This window comes from Lipophrys pholis (genome assembly GCF_963383615.2).
Source record: "Lipophrys pholis genome assembly, chromosome: 1".
Taxonomy (NCBI): domain Eukaryota; kingdom Metazoa; phylum Chordata; class Actinopteri; order Blenniiformes; family Blenniidae; genus Lipophrys; species Lipophrys pholis.
The window spans coordinates 25728898-25750254 of record NC_137635.1 but is presented as its reverse complement, the minus strand read 5'-3'; the positions used below and the strand labels follow the sequence as shown (position 1 = coordinate 25750254).

Below are 21357 nucleotides of genomic sequence, written 5' to 3'. Positions count from 1 at the left end.
GTTATGGCCAAAAAGTTCAGTTTTGGTCTCATCACTCCAAATGACTTTGTTCCAGAAGTATTGAGGCTTGTCTCTGTGCTGTTTGGCGTAATGGAAGCGGGATACTTTGTGACATTTGCAGAAATGGCTTTCTTCTGGCGACTCGACCATCCAGCCCATTTTTCTTCAAGTGCCTCCTTATTGTGCATCTTGAAACAGCCACACCACGACGTTCCAGAGAGACCTGGATTTCAGCTGAAGTTATTTGTAGATTTTTCTTTGCATCTCGAACAACTTTCCTGGCAGTCGTGGCTGAAATCTTTGCTGGTCTACCTGACCATGGTTTGGGTTCAATTCATTTTCCACTTGTTCATCAGCGTTTGAACACTGCTGATTGGCATTCTCAATTCCTTGGATATCTTTTTATACCCCTTTCCTGTTTTATGCAGTTCCATTACCTTTTTCTCGCAGATCCTTTGACAATTATTTTGCTTTCCCCATGACTCAGAATCCAGAAACGTCTGTGCAGCACTAGATGAAAGATGCACTGGTCTGTCAGAAGCCCAGAAACTCACTGACCTTTTATACACACACACTAACTACAAACAAACAGGTCACAGGTCAGGATGGGAACCTTGATTACCCATTCAAACCTGTTAGTGTGTTATCAGGTCAAAGTCACTGGGGTATAAACCTTTGATGAGGGTCATTTGGATACTTTCTTTTGTCATTTTGATATAAAAAGAATAAACACAGTTGTTTGCCAATAAACAGCTTCACCCAACCATCAACCATGAGTGGAAGAAAGGCTTTGTGTTTTCATTCATATTCTCTGAAGAACGGCCAAGAAATCATAGATTCTCCCAGGGTATGTAAACTTATGAGCACAACTGTAGCTACAGGCCTTGTGCTTCTAACAAGGGGTCCCTTTTGTCTGGTAAATAAACGGTTCTCTCTAAAAAAAGACTTAATTGGCAGCAAGTGCACAATTTCCTCCCATCGACTCCAATGTATGTTGTTGAGATATTTTTTCGCTCAAACTCAAAGTTTGAGACATTTGTCTCAACTCTGCACGAGGAGACAGAATGTTTTTAAAACATGAGAAGCTCACTATGGGTCCTTCAACCTCTACTGACGCTGACGGTGAAGACATTTTTCAACCAAGTGTCACGGTTCTCAAACTATAATCAGTTGTTTGGGAGGTGCGCATCACATTTGGTGACTGTATGAGAGCCAGCCTCTGCTACTCAGTGACAAGTGCAGCACCACTGTCAGGAGCTCCGTCTCCATGGCAACACACACTGCTGCACCTAATCTGCCTGGTAACACAGACTGCTCCTTTGATAAAGTGGACATGTGATGTCATGGTTTACAAGCCAGTGTTCACTCGCACACACACACACACACACACACACACACACACACACACACACACACACACACACACACACACACACAGTATCCTAGGTAGCATGGTTTTTAATGGTTTTTAATGCTAATACTGTGCTAGTTAGCTTAGCTGATTAGCATGTGAGATAAGACCAGAATCCAGGTCAGGGACACCTGGAGAGTCACCTGTGTGATTTTCAGGTAGATAAAAGGTACTAGCCTAGCATCCTAGTTAGCATGCTAACATTAAATGTTTGATTGAGTTGATATGTGGGGGGCGGCCTAAAGGGGGGGCTAGGGTTATGGATCACTAGCTAATTAGCCGGGTCCCACCAACTTTTGACCCCACCCCAGGGTTAGGGTTACAGGACCAACCCCAGCTGAAAGTGGCTTCCTTTGTTTTATCGAAACACCACCCTATCACCACCAGAGTAGTGGTACCACCACCCACCACCACTATCCACGCCCGCAATAGTAGGTGGTAGGGGGTACCGCAGGAGGCAGGCACAACAAAATTTCCTCTGGGATTTTCTAGGTGGTCTTAATGTTATGGTTGATCAGTTTTACTTTCACAGAGAAATCCAGTGAGCTAGAAGAAAGACTTTAGAGGTTTGAGCTCCTGACTAAAGCTAACGAAGCCTTTTCAAAAGCGTCCATGCAGAAGCAGTTTGAGTCTTCACACTTTGGATTGAGTTGTAAACATCAACTTTTATTTTCAAGTATAAAACCACATGAATCGAGGCACTCAGTGTTCAGATGTGTAGAGTCCTGGTCTAATTATGTTGGTGCCAAAGCATCTCAGCTTGTCATTTGTTCATTTTTCAGAGGACTGCTATTCACGCTTTATTTTCGTGTGCTGGTGTCATTCTGAGTCAAGCTTAAAGAGGTGGCAGGAAATCAAGTAAATCATCAGGCGGTGAACTCCTCAGATCAGTCGTCCAATCACTGCTCTGCCTCCTTCTGATTTCTCCTTGAACTCAGTCCAGCTGTTTCCAGCATGGCTGCATGTGAGGGACATAACCCCTCCATCCAACAAACACCTGGACACTCGCAGTCTTACAGGTGTTCTGCTATTTGTTTCCAGGTACCTGGTTCAGAAGAGGCTCCAGGCGCAGAGATCATCAATCAATAAGTATGATTGTGTAGGAAAAACATCACAAAGACCAGACTTGGAGAAGTTTGTCATTCAAGTTGCTGGACTTGAGTTAACGTCTCCGTCTGCTCTTGACGGGGCAGGTTGAGGTGTTTTACCTGAGCCGACTCGGTGCTGCTCTGGGCCGTGATGGAGATGTATGGCTTGGAGGTGGTGGAGCAGGTGGAGGTCCGGGGTGGCACAGGTGGAGGGGTTTTCTTATAGGTGGTGATGCAAGATGAAACTACAAACAACAAGAAAAAGAGGAAGAGGGAGAATCATGTTTAATGATGGATTTTCTTCAAATGAAAAAACTGAATGGATAAAATGTGAGTAACAGGTTCCTAGGCTCTGTTCAGACGAACCCTGTTCATAATCTTTGTGTCATATTAACTCCTCCTGGTTCCTGGACCCTGAGTTTAAACTGAGAGGAAAGGATGAAGCCCTGCATGTGCTCTGCTCAGTGTGTCCTGCAGGTGGAGCTGTTGCTAAAGTGAGCCACTGGCCACACGTCTTCCAGTGCGGTGCAACTTGCTCTTTGACAACCCTTGGGCCACGTGTCTCTTTTAGCCAGTCACAGAAAATCCAAGTATACAGATGTGAAGTGACATTTATTCCTACTTGTGTGTTGATAAATAACATGAAGCCCAAAGGAAGGTGAGCTGCCTCGTTCCCAACGCAGCTCATTCATCTAAATATCAACCACTTGCTGGGAGTGACAGAGCCAGAGCAAAGAGAGACAACCACATAGAGCAACTCAAAATCTCACACCAGGTCTAAGCTCACAGATCCATAACCTCAGCAGGTCCACTGTACAGGAAGGTTCCAGAAGGTTCCAGAAGGTTCCAGATGGTTCCAGATGGCAGCATTGATGTCCTGACACTTTCTACAAACTCTTGATTGTGATCCCGCTCAAACATCCTTTCATTTTCTAAAAGTTGCTGATGATCAAGTTACAGTTACAACATAGACGTGAACCTTGTGAAACCAGATAGAGAGCAGCAGTTTACCAAACACACTACTACTACTACTACTACTACTAACTATTTTTATGAAGGCGATGATGAGGAGGATGACGACGACAACGATGGTCGATGGACGACGATTATTATTATTATTATTATTATTATTATTATTATTATTGTTACTATTATTATTATGATTATTAATATGATTATTATTATTATTATTATTATTGGGTATTATATTTGCAATGCACTTTACATTTAAAAAAAATCTCAAAAGCATGAATGAATAAAATAACCAAAACAGACAAACGCTCATATTTTGTAAAACAGTTAATAATATATGTGTGTGTGTGTGTGTGTGTGTGTGTGTGTGTGTGTGTGTGTGTGTGTGTGTGTGTGTGTGTGTGTGTGTGTGTGTGTGTGTGTGTGTGTGTGTGTGTGTGTGTGTGTGTGTGTGTTTGTGTTTGTGTGTGTGTGGGTGGGTGGCTTGTCCACTGGATACAATTAGAACTTGACATAGACCAGCAGGCCTGGATCCATGCATCTTTCACCCGAGGGACAGTACAGAACGGCATGGTACGGCATGGTACGGCACGATACGGTACGGTACGGTATGGCATGGCATGGTATGGCACGGTATGGTACGGCACGGCACGGTACGGCATGATACGGTACGGTATGGCATGGTATGGTACGGCACGGTACGGCATGATACGGTACGGTACGGTACGGTACGGTATGGCATGGTATGGTATGGTATGATACGGCACGGTACGACATGATACGGTACGGTACGGTATGGCATGGTATGGTATGATACGGCACGGTACGACATGATACGGTACGGTACGGTATGGTATGGTATGGTACGGTATGGTACGGCACGGTACGGTATGGTACGGCTTGGTATGGTATGGCATGACACGGTACGGTATGGCAAGGCACGATTTGGTTTGGTGAGCTGGTCTGCAGAGAGAACTGGGTTATTTCAGCAGAATATGGAGGCTGCATGGACAGGGTCAAGGGTCAGGACTACGTGGTGGACTCGGTGGACAGGGTCAGGACCATGTTTGGGGTGTGATCAAATGTAGAGGTTATTTCTGTCAGAGAAAGAAAGTGCTGATCTGAAGAGAAGTGATTCCCTCTAGAACCAGGACGAAAGCAAAGGAAGTGAAGAATGAAAGAACAGCACACACTTTGTTCTTCTTTTGCTTTCAAACATAGTTCAGTTTACACGTCTTAGTGAAACGCACTAACTAGAACACAATTCTGCTGCTTCAGCTCTATGACCCGAACCCGGTATGTCATAGAATATAAATGTATAATATTTTAGAATATAGATTGATGTATAATATAGTTGTATAACATAGATGTAGAACAATATACTGCAGATGTACAATATAGATGTAGAACAGTATACTGTAGATGTATAATATAGATGTAGAACAGTATACTGTAGATGTATAATATAGATGTAGAACAGTATACTGTAGATGTATAATATAGATGTAGAGCAGTATACTGTAGATGTATAATATAGATGTAGTTGTTTGAGCTTATTTCTGTGGCTTGTTTTGCCGATCCTGAACCATCAAAGGATCACAAAGAAAGATCAATAATCAAATACAAAACTAAATGACAGTTTAAGTTAGAAAACACATTTCGAATATTAAGTAAATATCAAATTAACAATTCACAGGATAACCTTTAATTATTTTACACCTTAAACTCTTTTTGAAAACACAGAGAATTACGCCTTTTCAGCTTATCATTAATTTCCATTCCATAACCTCACTCCCAAAACTGACACACGTCTATATCTAACATTTGTTCTTACTTTACAGGTTTTAAGCATTAACACCCCCCTTAAATTATAAAGTTTGAATACCATCTGAAATGCTATTGTTCAACACATGGAACATCATTTCTAATGTTTTTAAATATATAATATCCAGGACTTTTAGTGTGGGTGATTGTATGAATCCTGGTCTGTGGCTCTAGTTATCATCCTAATTGCACTTTTCTATAATTTCATTATTGGATCCAAGTTAGTTTTATATGTGTTTCACCATACTTCCACACAATATGTCCTATAAGGAAGCACAAGTGAACAGTACAATACAAGTACACATTTATAATTCAGTAAGTCTCTTGTTTTGTAAAGAATAGAAACAGAATGGGACAATTGTGGTTCTCCGTGTTCTATATGAGGCTTCCAACAAAGTTTGTCATCTATTATTACTCCTAAATAAAGTACTTTCATAAACCCTTTCATTTCAACGTTGTTTAAATACAGTTTTACTTCAGCATCTGCTCTTTTTCCACAAAACATCAATTTAGTTTTACTTGCATTTAATGATCACTTATTAAAAGCAAACCATGTATTTAACTTAATCAATTCTATTTCTATTGTTTTTAACAATCCTTGAGGTTTCCTCCAGAACAGAATAAATCAGTGTCATCAGCAAACATTGTAAATGTTAATGCATCTCTTACTCTGCAAATATGATTAATATAAAGTAAAACTAACTTGGGTCCCAGTACTGAACCCTGTGGGACTCCACAGGTTACTCTTTCAACATAAGGTTTAACATGATTAATGCTCATATATTGAAACCTAGTATTCAGAAAACTTCTTAACCAACTGCACCTCAGATTTCTCAATAAAAGCATCCAGTTTATTTACAAATATTTTTTCAAGAATGTTTGAAGGTTAGGCAGCAGACACACACTGCCTGTCACCGTGTTTATAAAGTGAGAAGACTGGAGCAGCTTTCATCTTCCTGCATTAGAGCTGGTTTGTTATGAATAAATGTTAATGGTTCAGGGACACAAAAAGACAAGTCCTTTTAGGAGGGACATTTCTCCGTCAGAACGATGGGTAGATTGTTTGCTTTTAAATGTTCTAACAACGTCTAGTCGCTCTCACAGACTCGTCCAGGAAACACTGAGTTATTGAAGGTTAAATCCAACGTTCATCCGTTGCTCCTGGAGGACGTCTCTGGACCCACATGGACAAAGTCGTCATTAAACCCTTTAACCATGTCCTCAATGTCACAGATCTGTCTGTCCTTTTTAACAACTGAAGTTGGAAAATACCTATTTGAGCTCATTAATCGCCTCATTAATGACTTTCCAGGTAGCCGTGATCTTTTTGAAGCAGCTGTTTATAAAACATCTCCTCTTTTCAACACACCGTAATCTGCTTCTACCTTTATTATACTGGTCTTCCTTTCCTTTCTTCTATGCTTATAAATTCCATGTAAAGTCTGTTTGTCCTTTGGCCCCTCTGTGAACCATGTCTTCACTCTTTTTAGAATTGGGTATGAACATCTTTAGTGGACCATATTGATCATCAAATACATCCTAAGCATCGTTGGTATTCTTCACTTAAACTTCCTGCCAGTCATGATTTGCAAGTTGTGTTTTAAAAGCTTGTGGTGATTTCATTCTGGAATAATGAAGCTGTCCTCATCTTTGTCCCTCGTCTTAAAGAAAAAGCTGATCATTCATTTCAAGCATCGCAAAAACTGGCAAATGTTACAACACAGAGTTAAAGTCACTTTATCTTTATGTATTTCAAATATTTCTGAAATCTTCATATTGAATTGGTGAATGGATCCTGGTGTTCAGCTCATTAGTATAGGTTTGCTTCTTTTCACCTGCATTTCAGTGGTTAATCCCTCCAGATTATCACTTCCTGCTGTCATACCTTTAATAACTTTATATTTGAGAGCTAAAATTAAAACGTGGCCACGCCCCCTCCTCTTTTCTTCATCCTGTTTTGCCAAAGCATTTCAGAACCTTCCAGGTCTTCATCATGACTCAGCGTTTCTGAAATGGCGAACACAATAAACATTTCTTCAAACAATTTACGATGGTCTTTTATTTTGGAAAAGTTACTGTAAAGACTCCTACTGTTGAAATGTATCAATGGGAAGTCTTTCATCGTAGTATTTACTTCTCCCTCAGAATAATGTTCACACTTCATATTAACATGGTCAGAACAGCTCAGTGTGGTTCTGCAACTCAGGAAATGAGCCGTCGTTAAAATCAAAACATTTAAATTGAATATCTTCACATATTCGTTTGAAGTATCAAACCTTGTTAACAACAAATCCCCAAACAGATAATGACATTCCTCCTCTCATCCAGAGTTCTCATTTAGATATCTCAAGATCTGTGGTATCTCTGACAGCTTGTACTGTTGAGTCTCAGGAATACTTTACACTTTGTTCTGTGTACCGTTGAGTCTCCGGAATACTTTACACTTTGTTCTGTGTACCGTTGAGTCTCAGGAATACTTTACACTTTGTTCTGTGTACCGTTGAGTCTCAGGAATACTTTACACTTTGTTCTGTGTACCATTGAGTCTCAGGAATACTTTACACTTTGTTCTGTGTACCATTGAGTCTCAGGAATACTTTACACTTTGTTCTGTGTACCATTGAGTCTCAGGAATACTTTACACTTTGTTCTGTGTACCATTGAGTCTCAGGAATACTTCTTGGAATGTCCTCATGTCTCCCTGTCCCTTCAGGACATTTGCAGCTCCTCAGTTTGATGTTTTCTATTTACTAATCAGATTCTGATGTTTGGTTTTTGTGGGAAACTTTGACATGCAGCTCCATTTGTACTCTTTATGGTGGACAAACTGATCCCAGCATCAGTAATGTGGGTTTTCTCCAGGCCAGAGACCACCACTCCATCACTCTGTAATCTGCTGCGGCTCCTCCACTCTTCTTTCCAGCTCTTCAATCATCTTGTCTTTAATCCCAGATTTCATCAATTCAATCCAGGAGGCCCACCTGCTGTTCCAACACCTTGCTAGGTTCCTCTGACCTGCTAGGTTCCTCTGACCTGCTTGGTTCCTCTGACCTGCTAGGTTCCTCTGACCTGCTAGGTTCCTCTGACCTGCTAGGTTCCTCTGACCTGCTAGGTTCCTCTGACCTGCTTGGTTCCTCTGACAGGAACTGAAGGGACGTTTCACTTCATTTCTTCTTAGGAAAGAAACCAAAAACATACTCTGACATTCCAGGTAATCCAGGGATGCAGTGGAGACCCCGGCGGTCATGCAGTGGAGACCCCGGCGGTCATGAAGTGGAGACCCTGGCGGTCATGCAGTGGAGACCCCGGCGGTCATGCAGTGGAGACCCTGGCGGTCATGCAGTGGAGACCCCGGTGGTCATTACAGTCCAGAGTGAACATTTCAGTTCAATGAACATTAAAGCACCTCATCAGCACAATGTCCTGTCATGTGGAAGTGGAGCTGAGCGTGTGTGTGTGTGTGTGTGTGTGTGTGTGTGTGTGTGTGTGTGTGTGTGTGTGTGTGTGTACAGAAGAATTCCCAGAGGAGAAGTGAATGTAGGTCACCCCAGTGCAGCATAAACAGTAGGAACAGCAGAGAGAAGAGATGAAGCTCAGACCAGTTCTCATCTGGAGACCAGTGGAGCTGCAGGTAGAGCAGCACCAGGCAGAGCAGCGCCAGGCAGAGCAGCAGCAGGGAGCGTAGCAGCTCTACCCAGCCACACACACTAATGGTTAATGAGCGTCTGGGACGACTCGCCACTCATTCCTAATACTAAAGAATCACAATCTTTCATTAGCAGCCATTTCTATCAGGAATCACTGAGTCAGCACTTTGAAATGTTGCAGGACTGTCTCATGGCAGAGTTTTACTCAGGACATATCAGCTGACTGCAACGGAACAGGACATACCAGCTGACTGCAACGGAACAGGAGAACATCAAGGACTTTACACCATAAACAGGACGTTTCTCCACAGTCCAGGTGATTCTAGGTTAGAGCTGAAGATGCCAAATTGCTGAATCAGCACAACAACTGGGATGAAAACGAGTTGGACCTGCTGGAGGGTCATTTATATCGCTTCTCTTTTCTGCTTCCCTAGTCTGGTTCTGCAGGTTTCTCCTCCTCTGAGTCTGGTTCTGCAGGTTTCTCCTCCTAGTCTGGTTCTGCGGGTTTCTCCTCCTCTGAGTCTGGTTCTGCAGGTTTCTCCTCCTAGTCTGGTTCTGCAGTTCAGCAGTGTGACTGTTACCATGTGAGAAGGAACCAGAGTTGGTGAAGATAAAGTCTCGGTCCCACCGGCTGTTTGTGGCGGTTTATCAGGGCTGAACAGGGCTGAACAGGGCTAACAGGGCTGAACAGGGCTAACGGGACTGAACAGGGCTGAACAGGGCTGAACAGGGCTGAAAAGGGCTAACAGAGCTGAACAGGGCTAAGGGGACTGAACAGGGCTGAACAGGGCTGAACAGGGCTAACAGAGCTGAACAGGGCTAAGGGACTGAACAGGACTAACAGGGCTGAACAGGGCTAATGGGACTGAACAGGGCTGAACAGGGCTGAACAGGGCTGAACAGGGCTATCAGGGCTGAACAGGGCTGAACAGGGCTATCAGGGCTGAACAGGGCTGAACAGGGCTGAACAGGGCTATCAGGGCTGAACAGGGCTGAACAGGGCTATCAGGGCTGAACAGGGCTGAACAGGGATAATGGGACTGAACAGGGCTAACGGGGCTGAACAGGACTAACAGGGCTGAACAGGGCTAATGGGACTGAACAGGGCTGAACAGGGCTGAACAGGGCTAAAGAGGCTGATCTGTGCTAACAGGACTGAATGAGTTTTCACGTGGTGTCACTGACAAAGTTGTGGATTGTACGGAACAAACCACGACCACCGTGGCCGCGGCAGGGCGGCGCGGCAGGGCGGCGCGGCGCGGCGGCGCGGCGCGGCGCAGGAGGACAGACAAACAGGAAACAGGATCAACCTTCCATGATGGTGTTGTCTGACAAGCACTTCCACTCCGTTATTTTCTGTGTTTTACGTATTTACTTGTTTCAGCCATTTTTATGACTCCAACTTTTTTTTTTATTTCACACAATGAAGTCATTTCATTTTGCTTGTTTTATTTACTTATTTATACGTTTTCTTGGGAATCAAACTTTTTCGACATGTTTGGCCATTTTAGTTGTTTCAGCTTTTTTATCTTGGTTTTTCTCTCTTTTTAAAAAGCTCGACTAAAGTCCTTTAGAAAGATCATCTAGCGCACAAATGATATCAAGTCTATTAAAAAGTTGACATGTGAGCGAGTCACAGCTTCAGGAGCTTCCTGTGGCGGCAGACCTCGCCAAGAACCTTCCATTTGCAGAGCCGAGTCCTACCTGTGCTGCTCTGGATGGTCCTCACAGTGGTGGCTGATGTTCGTGGTGGAGAAGATGGCAGCAGGAGCAGAGGCCTCCCTTCCTCCCCCTCCTCCTCCCCGGAGCAGCCCTGGTCGATCGCCCTCACGTAGCTGTGGCTCCGCATCCGGAAGCATCCAGGCATCGGCAGCGTGTCCATGGTCTCCAGGCTGTCCATCGCCGCCTCCATCGCCTGGGCCTGGAGCTCACTGTACATCTGCTCACACACCTGCTCTATCTGACCGTTCACCTCCACCTCGCTGAGCTGGAGAAGGAGGAGGAGGAGCAGGAGGAGGAGGAGGAGGAGGAGGAAGGACAGGAGGAGGATCAGGAGGAATAGGAGGAGGAGGAGAAGGAGGAGGAGCAGGAGGAGGAGGGGGAGGAGGAAGAGGAGAAGGAGGAGGAGCAACAGGAGGAGCAAGATGAGGAGGAACAGGAGGAGGAGGAGCAGGAGGAGCAGGAGGAACAGGAGGAAGAGGTGGAGAAGGAGGCGCAAGAGGAGGAGGAGGAACAGGAAGAGGAAGGGCAGGTGGAGGAGGGGGAGGGGGAGGAGGAACAGCAGGAAGAGAAGGAACAGGAGGAACAGGAGGAGAAGGAGAAGGAGGAGGAGCAGGAGGCGGAGGGGGAGGATGAGGAGGAGAAGGAGCAACAGGAGGAGCAAGAGGAGGAGGAAGAGGAGGAGAAGGAGGCGCACGAAGAGGAGGAGGAAGGGCAGGATGAAGAGGGGGAAGAGGAAGAGGAGGAGAAAGAGAAGGAAGAGGAACAGGAGGAGGAGGAGGAGAAGGAGGAGGAGGAGAAGTAGGAGGAGGAGGAGGAGGAACAGGAGGAGGAGCGGGATGAGGAGGAGCAGGAGGAACAGGAGGAGGAAGGGCAGGAGGAGGATAAGGAGGAATAGGAGGAGGAGGAAGAGGAAGGGCAGGAGGAGGATCAGGAGGAATAGGAGGAATAGGAGGAGCAGGAGGAGGAGAAGTAGCAGGAGGAGGAAAAGGAAGAGCAGGAGGGGGAGAAGGAGAAGGAAGAGGAGAAGGAGGAGGAGCAACAGGAGGAAGAGGAGGAGAAGGAGGTGCAAGAAGAGGAGGAGGAGGAACAGGAGGAGGAGCGGGATGATGAGGAGCAGGAGGAACAGGAGGAGGAAGGGCAGGAGGAGGATAAGGAGGAATAGGAGGAGGAGGAAGAGGTGGTAGGAAGAGGAGCAAGAGAAGGAGGAGGAACAGGAGGAGGAGAAGGAGGAGGAGGAGAAGTAGCAGGAGGAGGATCAGGAGGAATAGGAGGAGCAGGAGGAGAAGGAAGAGGACGAGAAGTAGCAGGAGGAAGAGGAGGAGGAGGAGGAAGGGCAGGAGGAGGAGGGGAAGTGGAGGAAGAGGAGGAGCAAGAGAAGGAAGAGGAACAGGAGGGGGAGGAGGAGCAGGAGAAGGAGGAGGAGAAGAAGTAGCAGGAGGAGGAGGAAGGGCAGGAGAAGGAAGAGGAGGAAGGGCAGGAGGAGGAGGGGAGGAGGAAGAGGAGGAGCAAGAGAAGGAGGAGGAACGGTAGGAGGAGCAGGAGAAGGAGAAGGAGGAGGAGGATGATCAGGAGGAATAGGAGGAACAGGAGGCGAAAGAGCAGGAGGAGGAGGATAAAAACAGGAAACAGGAATGATTTAACAAAAAAATCTTCAGGAATATTTTTAAATCTTCATGGTAAACATCATGTCTGGTTCTTCTCTACAGCAGCTTCATGAGGAGGCTCAGGGTGAGGGGAAGAGATTCAGGGGGAGGAGGCTCAGGGGGAGGATAATCAGGGAGGAGGAGACTCAGGGGGAGGAGACTCAGGAGGAATCGACTCTGGGGGAGGACACTCAGGGGGAGGAGACTCAGGGGGAGGAGACTCAGGAAAAATTGACTCTGGGGGAGGAGACTCAGGGGGAGGGGGTCAGGGGGAGGATACTCAGGGGGAGGAGACTCAGGGGGAGGGGGCTCAGGGGGAGGATACTCAGGGGGAGGAGACTCAGGGGGAGGGGGCTCAGGGGGAGGATACTCAGGGGGAGGAGACTCAGGAGTAGGAGACTCAGGGGGAGGAGAATCAGGGGGAGGGGCTCAGGGGGAGGATACTCAGGGGGAGGATACTCAGGGGGAGGAGGCTCAGGGGGAGGAGACTCAGGGGGAGGATACTCAGGAGAAGGAGACTCAGAGGGAGGATACTCAGGGGGAGGACACTCAGGGGGAGGATACTCAGGGGGAGGATACTCAGGGGGAGGATACTCAGGGGGAGGAGGCTCAGGGGGAGGAGGCTCAGGGGGAGGAGACTCAGGGGGAGGATACTCAGGGGGAGGAGGCTCAGGGGGAGGAGACTCAGGGGGAGGAGACTCAGGGGGAGGATACTCAGGGGGAGGAGGCTCAGGGGGAGGAGACTCAGGGGGAGGATACTCAGGGGGGGGACACTCAGGGGGAGGAGACTCAGGGGGAGGAGACTCAGGAGAAGGAGACTCAGGAGAAGGAGACTCAGGGGGAGGAGACTCAGGGGGAGGATACTCAGGGGGAGGACACTCAGGGGGAGGAGACTCAGGAAAAGGAGACTCAGGAGAAGGAGACTCAGGGGGAGGACACTCAGGGGGAGGAGACTCAGGGGGAGGAGACTCAGGAGAAGGAGACTCAGGAGAAGGAGACTCAGGGGGAGGAGGCTCAGGAGAAGGAGACTCAGGAGAAGGAGACTCAGAGGGAGGAGACTCAGGGGATGGACACTCAGGGGGAGGACACTCAGGAGGAGACTCCACTATTCACTCCATCTATCCATCCATCTATCCATCCATCCATCCATCCATCCATCCATCCATCCATCCATCCATCCATCCATCCATCAATCAAGTCAGAGAGTGTGTGTGTGGGGGGAGGGGGGGTACAAGGTCAGGAAGAGGTTTAAGGTGAAAGTGGGCTTGACAAGCAGTTATACTTGGGACAGGTGAGAACAGGTGAGGACAGGTGAGGTGAGATCAGGTGAGGTAAGGTCAGGAGAGGACAGGTGAGGACAAGTGAGGTGAGATCAGGTGAGGTGAGGACAGGTGAGGACAGGTGAGATGAGATCAGGTGAGGTGAGGACAGGTGAGGACAGGTGAGGACAAGTGAGGACAAGTGAGGTCAGGTGAGGACAGGTCAGGTGAATGGGAATGAAAAGATGTGTTGATTCTATTGATTGTGATTCAGGTCCTGTCCACAACCAAAACCTTCTGTGTTCTCCTGCCAATATAATATTATCATATTTTATCATATATGATATGATGTGATGCGATGCGATGCGATGCGATGCGATGCGATGCGATGCGATGCGATGCGATGCGATGCGATGCGATGTGATGCGATGCGATGCGATGCGATGTGGGTTCTGTGAGCAATGCAGGCTGTTGTCTTTGTGCTTTGGCCTGTTCATGTGTTTGTTGTGGTTTGAGTTTGTTCAGTTGATTCTGTTTGATTTCAGTTTGTTAAAAAAGGTTTAGTATTTTGCTTGTTGTCTTTGGTTCTTCTGTCCTGAGTGGTTCTGGTTCTGGTTCTGTTGGGCTTCCGGAAGCTTTGCTCTCCACGCTGCGGCTCAGGAGATTCTGGGATGTGGGCCTGATACCAGGAAGCCTGGGATGGCTTCCATGGAAATAAAGACACAATGTGATGATGTGCAACCTAATCCAGCTGTCGCTCACTGGTGGAGCGGTGGAAGGTCGCAGGTTCAATTCCCGTCTCTGCCTGTCCGCCTACCGAAGTGTCCTTGAGCAAGACACTGAATGCCCAAACTGCTGCCACTGGATGGATTAGGTGCTCTGCATGGCGACTGGCTTTGTTAGTGTATGAATGTGAGTAATGATGTCACACACTTTAGGAAAAATGCTTCATCAATCTCCACCCTCTAATTGTTTGTTTGTTTCCTGTCTGACTTCTGTTCTTCAAGCCAAGCTGGTACAGGCAGCACAGCTAGCATTGGCTAGGCTAGTGTTGGCTTTACTAGTGTTGGCTATGCTAGCATTGGCTAGGCTAGTGTTGGCTTTACTAGAGTTGGCTATGCTAGTGTTGGCTATGCTAGCATTGGCTAGGCTAGTGTTGGCTATGCTAGTGTTGGCTATGCTAGCATTGGCTAGGCTAGTGTTGGCTTTACTAGTGTTGGCTATGCTAGCATTGGCTAGGCTAGTGTTGGCTTTACTAGTGTTGGCTATGCTAGTGTTGGCTATGCTAGCATTGGCTAGGCTAGTGTTGGCTTTACTAGTGTTGGCTATGCTAGCATTGTCTATGCTAGCATTGGCTAGGCTAGTGTTGGCTATGCTAGTGTTGGCTATGCTAGCATTGGCTATGCTAGTGTTGGCTATGCTAGCATTGGCTAGGCTAGTGTTGGCTATGCTAGTGTTGGCTAAAGAAAAGAAACAACTGGGTGAAGTGGAACCAGAATGAAATTCCTCTGACGTATCCTGCCAGTTGATCTGGTCTTTGGTTTGCAGTCGGATGTTTTCTGGAGCAGCTGGTGGAACTGTGACTCTACAGGTTTGCTTAGTAGAACCAAGTAGACGTTGAGATGAAGTGGAGGTGATGAGTCGTGGTTCTCACCACAGAGCATGAACATGAGGTCCAGCACACAGAAGCATGAGGCGGAGATGTCTGGGGGGAGGAGGGAGTGTGACACCAACCTGACTGATGGTGCTCATGGCCCTCATGTAGCTCTCATTGCGGGAGCGGTACTGGGGTGAGGACAGCAGCGATTTGGGGTCGAGGAGGGTTTTGGGGTCCAGGGTATCCAGGCTTCTATTGATTGAAACCTCACTCACCGCTCGCAGGTAACTGTGGCTCCTGATCTGTAGTTTGGGGGAGTGCTCCGTGGAAATCCTGCAGGACGAAACACAGCACGCTTTTACAGCCTGACACACATTCACTCCTGCATCATTCACTCATTCATCATTCACTCCTTCATCATTCACTCCTTCATCATTCACTCATTCATCATTCACTCATTCATCATTCACTCCTTCATCATTCACTCATTCATCATTCACTCATTCATCATTCACTCCTTCATCATTCATTCATTCATTCATCACAAATCACCACATATTGAGACTCCAGTCAGATCATGACTGCAGGGTGGTGGGTCTTACAGCAAGAATGTACTGATTCATTCTCATTTCACACTATTTTCACCCTTAATTCCCCCTAGCTTCACCCTCGGTTCAGTCTAGATTCCCCCTCGATTCCCCCTCAATTCACCCTCAATTCACACTTGATTACCCCTTGATTCACCTTACATTCCCCTTAGATTCCTGCTCGATTCCCCCTCGATTCCCCCTCGATTCACCCTCGATTCACCCTCAATTCACGCTTGATTCACCCTCGATTCACCTTAGATTCCCCCTCGATTCCCCATTGATTCACCCTTGATTCCCACTCGTTTCCCCCTCAATTCACCCTCGATTCACCCTCGAGTTCCCCTTGATTCACTCTTGATTCACCCTCGATTCACCCTCGATTCACCATCATTTCACCCTAGATTCACCTTTGATTCACCATGATTTCACTCTAGATTCCCCCTTGATTCCCCGTCGATTCAAGCTCAATTCACCCAAGAATCATGCTCAACAGTCGATGTCATGTGACAGGAAGCAAATCAAGATGGACAATACAAACTGGCTTGACCACAGCGTGATGACCTTAATGGTTCTGGAAACGTTCCTGAGTTCATGTTGCTGTGGTTGCTGGTTTCAACCTGCAGGACGTACTGACCATCGATAGTGGTCTGCCCATGACAGTGGCCTGCCCCCTGATAGTGGTCTGCCTGACGGTGGTCTTCACCTCACAGTGGTCTGCCCCTGACAGTGGTCTGACCCCTGACAGTGGTCTGCCTGACAGTAGTCTGCCTGACGGTGGTCTTCACCTCACAGTGGTCTGCCCCTGACAGTGGTCTGACCCAGGACAGTGGTCTGCCTGACAGTAGTCTGCCTGACGGTGGTCTGCCTGACGGTGGTCTTCACCTCACAGTGGTCTGCCCCTGACAGTGGTCTGACCCCTGACAGTGGTCTGCCTGACAGTAGTCTGCCTGACGGTGGTCTGCCTGACGGTGGTCTTCACCTCACAGTGGTCTGACCCTGACAGTGGGCTGCCCGCTGCAGGTGTGTGTGCCTCAGCAGAGGGAGGCGGTGGAGTCTTACTGGAGGGTGGTCATCTCGGTGAGGGAGGGCTGCGTGGCCTTCAGGTAGCTGGCCCGCCGGGCCTGCATCTTGGGGGAGGGTTTGGGGCTGCCGTCGGAGTCTCCACTGTCGTCCTCCGCCATGGCTTTCACGTAGCTGCCGCTTCTCATCCTGCGACAGGGGATGTCGTCCTCCTTCCCCAGCGGAGAGAAGCCGCTCCACTCATCTTGAGGAACCTGCCGGCCGGCGAGGAAGAGGAGGGGCTGTGAAGACGAGCTGCTGCTGCGCTGCCTGAACACCCACACCAACCCCCCACTACACCGGCCTGCAACATGGAGCAAGGCAAGGCAAGGCAGCATGCAGCACACACACACACACACACACACACACACACACACACACACACACACACACACACACACACACACACACACACACACACACACACACACACACACACACACACACACACACACACACACTCCCGTCTGTCGGCTCATTGACACAGCATGGACCAAACCGTGTGGAATTCCTCTCTGGCTACTTTGCACATCTGCTCTCTAGGAGTGAATCAGTTCAGCAGCAGATTCAGGGGCTCATACATGATGGCAGGACGATGTAGCAGGGCTCTGCCTGCTCACTGAGATCAGAGTGACAGACGACAGCCAGGACCTGAGCGTTACACACATATTTCAGTCATGTTATGAAAATACACATCAGATCAGTCGTTCAGAGTCACAAACCACAAGTTGCAGCTGAGTCGTGGCGTATTTGGAAACACTGGAGAGACGCCACGTGACAAACTGAGCTGAGTGCATGCAGGAGTCGGTTACAGTAATCACATTACATGTGTCTGCACGCCTCCCTGTGGCCCAGCAGGCAGGGAGCTGATGCAGGTCATCATTCAGAACAAACTGGGTCCATCCTCTCTTCTCCGAACACACACGTCACTTCCTGTTGTTCAATGCGTCTGATCGATGACTTCTCAGTATCAATGCCTGTGTGTCTGTCTTTACTCCTGTTGCACAATGCGTTGATGTGGGCGTGGCCTCTTCAACTGACTGAACCATCAGATGTGAAGGAGCATTTCACCACGTCCCTCAGAGTCAGATCCTGTGACTCCTGGACCGGTCAGACTCGGTCTCAGTCAGGTCAGACCAAAGCTTTGGGCTCCAGCAGGATCATCACAGACAAGGTCTCCTTATGGTTCCTGCAAAACTCACTTCAACAGCTTTCCACTTCTCACAGTGGTTCACCGCCAGAAGGGGAAAGTCTCGCTGGTGTCTGTGCCCGTCTCTGGATGGCTTGAATCCACCGTCTTTTAGCCATCTGGTCCAACTCCCACCATCGTTGCTATGGTCAGCGGCCCCTGAACCTAACAGTGACTTTTTTAATGACTTTGCTGGTTTCCTCACTCATCTCTCTTCTCTCTCACCGAACATAATCCTGCTGGGGGATTATAATATCCACATGGACAATACCAGCCTGCCACTCACCAAAGACTTCCCTTCCTGTGTCCAAAGACTGCATTTCCTGTCTTGGAAGATCTCAATCTAATCTAGAAAGGCATCACTTCCTGTCTAGAAAGACTCCACTTCCTGTCTAGCGAGACCTCACTTCCTGTCGAGACAGACTTCACTTCCTGTCTAGAAAGACTTTACTTCCTGTCTAGCAAGACCTCACTTCCTGTCTAGCAAGACCTCACTTCCTGTCGAGACAGACTTCACTTCCTGTCTAGAAAGACTTTACTTCTGGTATGTCTGAATTGTCCCTCCTATCTCCTTATAGATGGACTTTACCTTACCCCTGAATGACATTACGGTGTTAAGGAAAGGTGTTAGGAGGCTTCCTAAAGGAGTTAAGGAAAGGTGTTAGGAGGCTTCCTAAAGGAGTCAGTGAAAGTTGTTAGGAGGCTTCCTAAAGGAGTTAGTAAAGGTGTTAGGAGGCTTCCTAAAGGAGTTAGTAAAGGTGATCACGGTGGTGTGGCGGTCAGACTTTCACTGAGTGACGTCATAATAATGCGACGGCGGCTCTAGTTAGTGACGTCTGCCATGGTGGGGAAAGAACTACAAGTTTCTGAAAATGAACTACAAAAAGTTCATCTGGGTTCTAGATGATTTCAAGTTGTTCTAGGCAGATTATTGCTTTGGTAACTTACCATGACCATTGTTGATGACCATGTTTCTCTGAGAACAAAGAAACATGTAGTCCCCACTGGAAAAATTCGCCATTGGTCACGTGACCCCCACAAGGGGGGCCCCCAGGCCCCAACCTTGGAAGCTGCATCCCTGCAGCTCACCACCAGGGGGATCCACCAACTCCACCACACCCATGGTCTGGAACCCTGAGACCAGCCCAAGGAGATTGGCTCAGAGGCATCCTGAGCGCAGCAGGAGTCGGACCATGATGCATGACTATAAAAGTCAAACTGGCGAAAATCCAACCATCTCCAAGACGTGCTCACAGCCTGTTATGTGAGCACGACCTTCACGTGCACCATCGCAGTACGAACTCCAGTTCCCCCACCACAGAAACCAGAGAATCAAGTAGCTTCCAGAAGCTTCTTCAATCTCTGTGTGGAGGACCCAGGGTTCAGAACCGAACCTCGCCAGAACTCTTCTCTCCTTCTCTGTCTCTTCCGCTTTCACTAAATCCGTCCGCTGCTGCTCGTCTTATCTGATAGAGCTCACACACATTGCCACATTTAGTACCCGAACCGCTAACTTGTGCCACTAGACCACATCCACACGGTCACCAGAGTTCTGGCTACATGTTCCGACATCCAGTTAGACCTTCAGCACTCGGAACCGGACCAACACTGTCCAGTCGTCACTTTAACACAACCGACCTCGGTGGACCGCTCGCTCCAAGATGCCTCTCGCACATGCGCGCGTGACGGGCGTCTTGTTTATTTGGTCGCTAAGCAACCGCCATCCCCAGGAAGAGCGAGTCAAACGCCTCTTGTGGTAACGTGGGTCATCGCTCTCCCTCTGCGCGCCGCTGCACGCCCCTAGTGGTCGTCACAGTCACCACACTGAACCTGCCTCCACCTGGTGGATGTTCAAGGTCACTACACCCACTCACATTGACCCGCAAATGTCTGCTTCCACTTGGTGGACGTTCGGGGTCATTACACCCATTCACCCTCATCACTCAACACACGCACACACACACACACTCTTTGTACATAGTGTTGCTGTTTAATAGATTAGATCTCCATGTTAGATGTCGTTTGCTGCTTGAAGGTGTTGATTTATGAGATGATTTCAGAATTGATACACAGTCTTGTTTCCTTCACTATCCACTTCTCCTTCACCCCGGAAGGGTTTTGTGTCGTGGCCATGATAAGGACTGTCTGGATTCTCAAAAAGCAAAGAAAAGGAGGCTCGTTGCTTCCTTTAGAACCTCCTTTAGCCTAGGAACCACTGATGCTTCCTTTTGAACCTCCTTTAGGGAAAGTGCTGTCCGACTGCCACACCACCTTTACTAACTCCTTTAGGAAGCCTCCTAACACCTTTCACTAACTCCTTTAGGAAGTCTCTTAACACCTTTTCTTAACCCCGTGATGTTATCCAGCGTTTAAGGTAAAGTCCATAGATAAGGAAATAGGAGGGACTTTTTCAGACGTACCCAAAGTCTATAAAGACAGACCTCACTTCCTGTCTCGAGAGGTCTGGATTTCTGCAGCATGCCTTCATCACTAGAAACTGTAAAGGAAAGATTCTGGATCTGATGTATTGCTCCAGACGATACAGCTGATGAACTCTCCATGGCTGACCACGGCCTACTCTCCTTTATCGTTAAACTCTCTCCATCATGAAGACGCCGCTTCAGGTATTAACCCCTTGACTTCCAATACGGATACCGCAGCACCAGACCCACTAACAGGCTTACATAGTGCATGATGTGTACAGAACCCTCCAGTACTCCAACATGGCGTCTGAGGATTTATGTTCAGAAACTAAGTCTCAGTCTCTGTGTTTCATTTAATGTAAACAGCAATAGCTTTCTATTGGCTCCCTTGTTTAAATATTTACAGGTTTTATCTCGTCTTCTCTGTGTACCGTACTCCATGAGTCGTCTTTCAATTCTACTACTCTACTCTACTGTACTGTACTCTGCTGCACTGTACTGTACTCTACTGTACTCTCCTCTACTCCACTGTACTGTACTGTACTGTGCTGTGCTGTACGTTACTCTACTGCACTCTACTGTATTGTACTTTACTCTACTGTACTCTACTGTACTCTTTTCAGTCCACCCCCGATGAACTGGTTTATTATTACAACAAAAATGTCTTCCAGACTGTTATTCAAAATCCTCCTGAAGGAGTTCTGGTCCTTGTTACCATGGTTACCAGACCAGCAGATGGTGGACCAGGAGTTCTGGTCCTTGTTACCATGGTTACCAGACCAGCAGATGGTGGACCAGGAGTTCTGAGCTCAGTCTGTTCTTATGGATGCTACGGCTCCTCTTGACCAGGAGTTGCTCCTGTCCGGCTTTCGTCTGGAACCAGGAACCAGGTACACACAACCAGGTGGTCTGGCAGAACCAGGAACCACAACC

General features: G+C 47.6%; 1 protein-coding gene across 1 annotated transcript in view; it reads right to left on the bottom strand.

Moving 5' to 3' along the window:
• The window catches only part of LOC308113543 (disks large-associated protein 1-like), a gene marked incomplete at both ends in the record, with an annotated part of 78108 nt that overhangs the window by 40937 nt on the left and 15814 nt on the right, over window positions 1–21357 (bottom strand). Inside the window, 4 exons of the mRNA XM_080469918.1 lie at window positions 2620–2744; window positions 10647–10929; window positions 15301–15496; window positions 16813–17027. Of these exons, the coding sequence (XP_080326044.1) occupies window positions 2620–2744; window positions 10647–10929; window positions 15301–15496; window positions 16813–17027 (819 nt within the window). The remainder of the gene's footprint in view (window positions 1–2619; window positions 2745–10646; window positions 10930–15300; window positions 15497–16812; window positions 17028–21357) is intronic.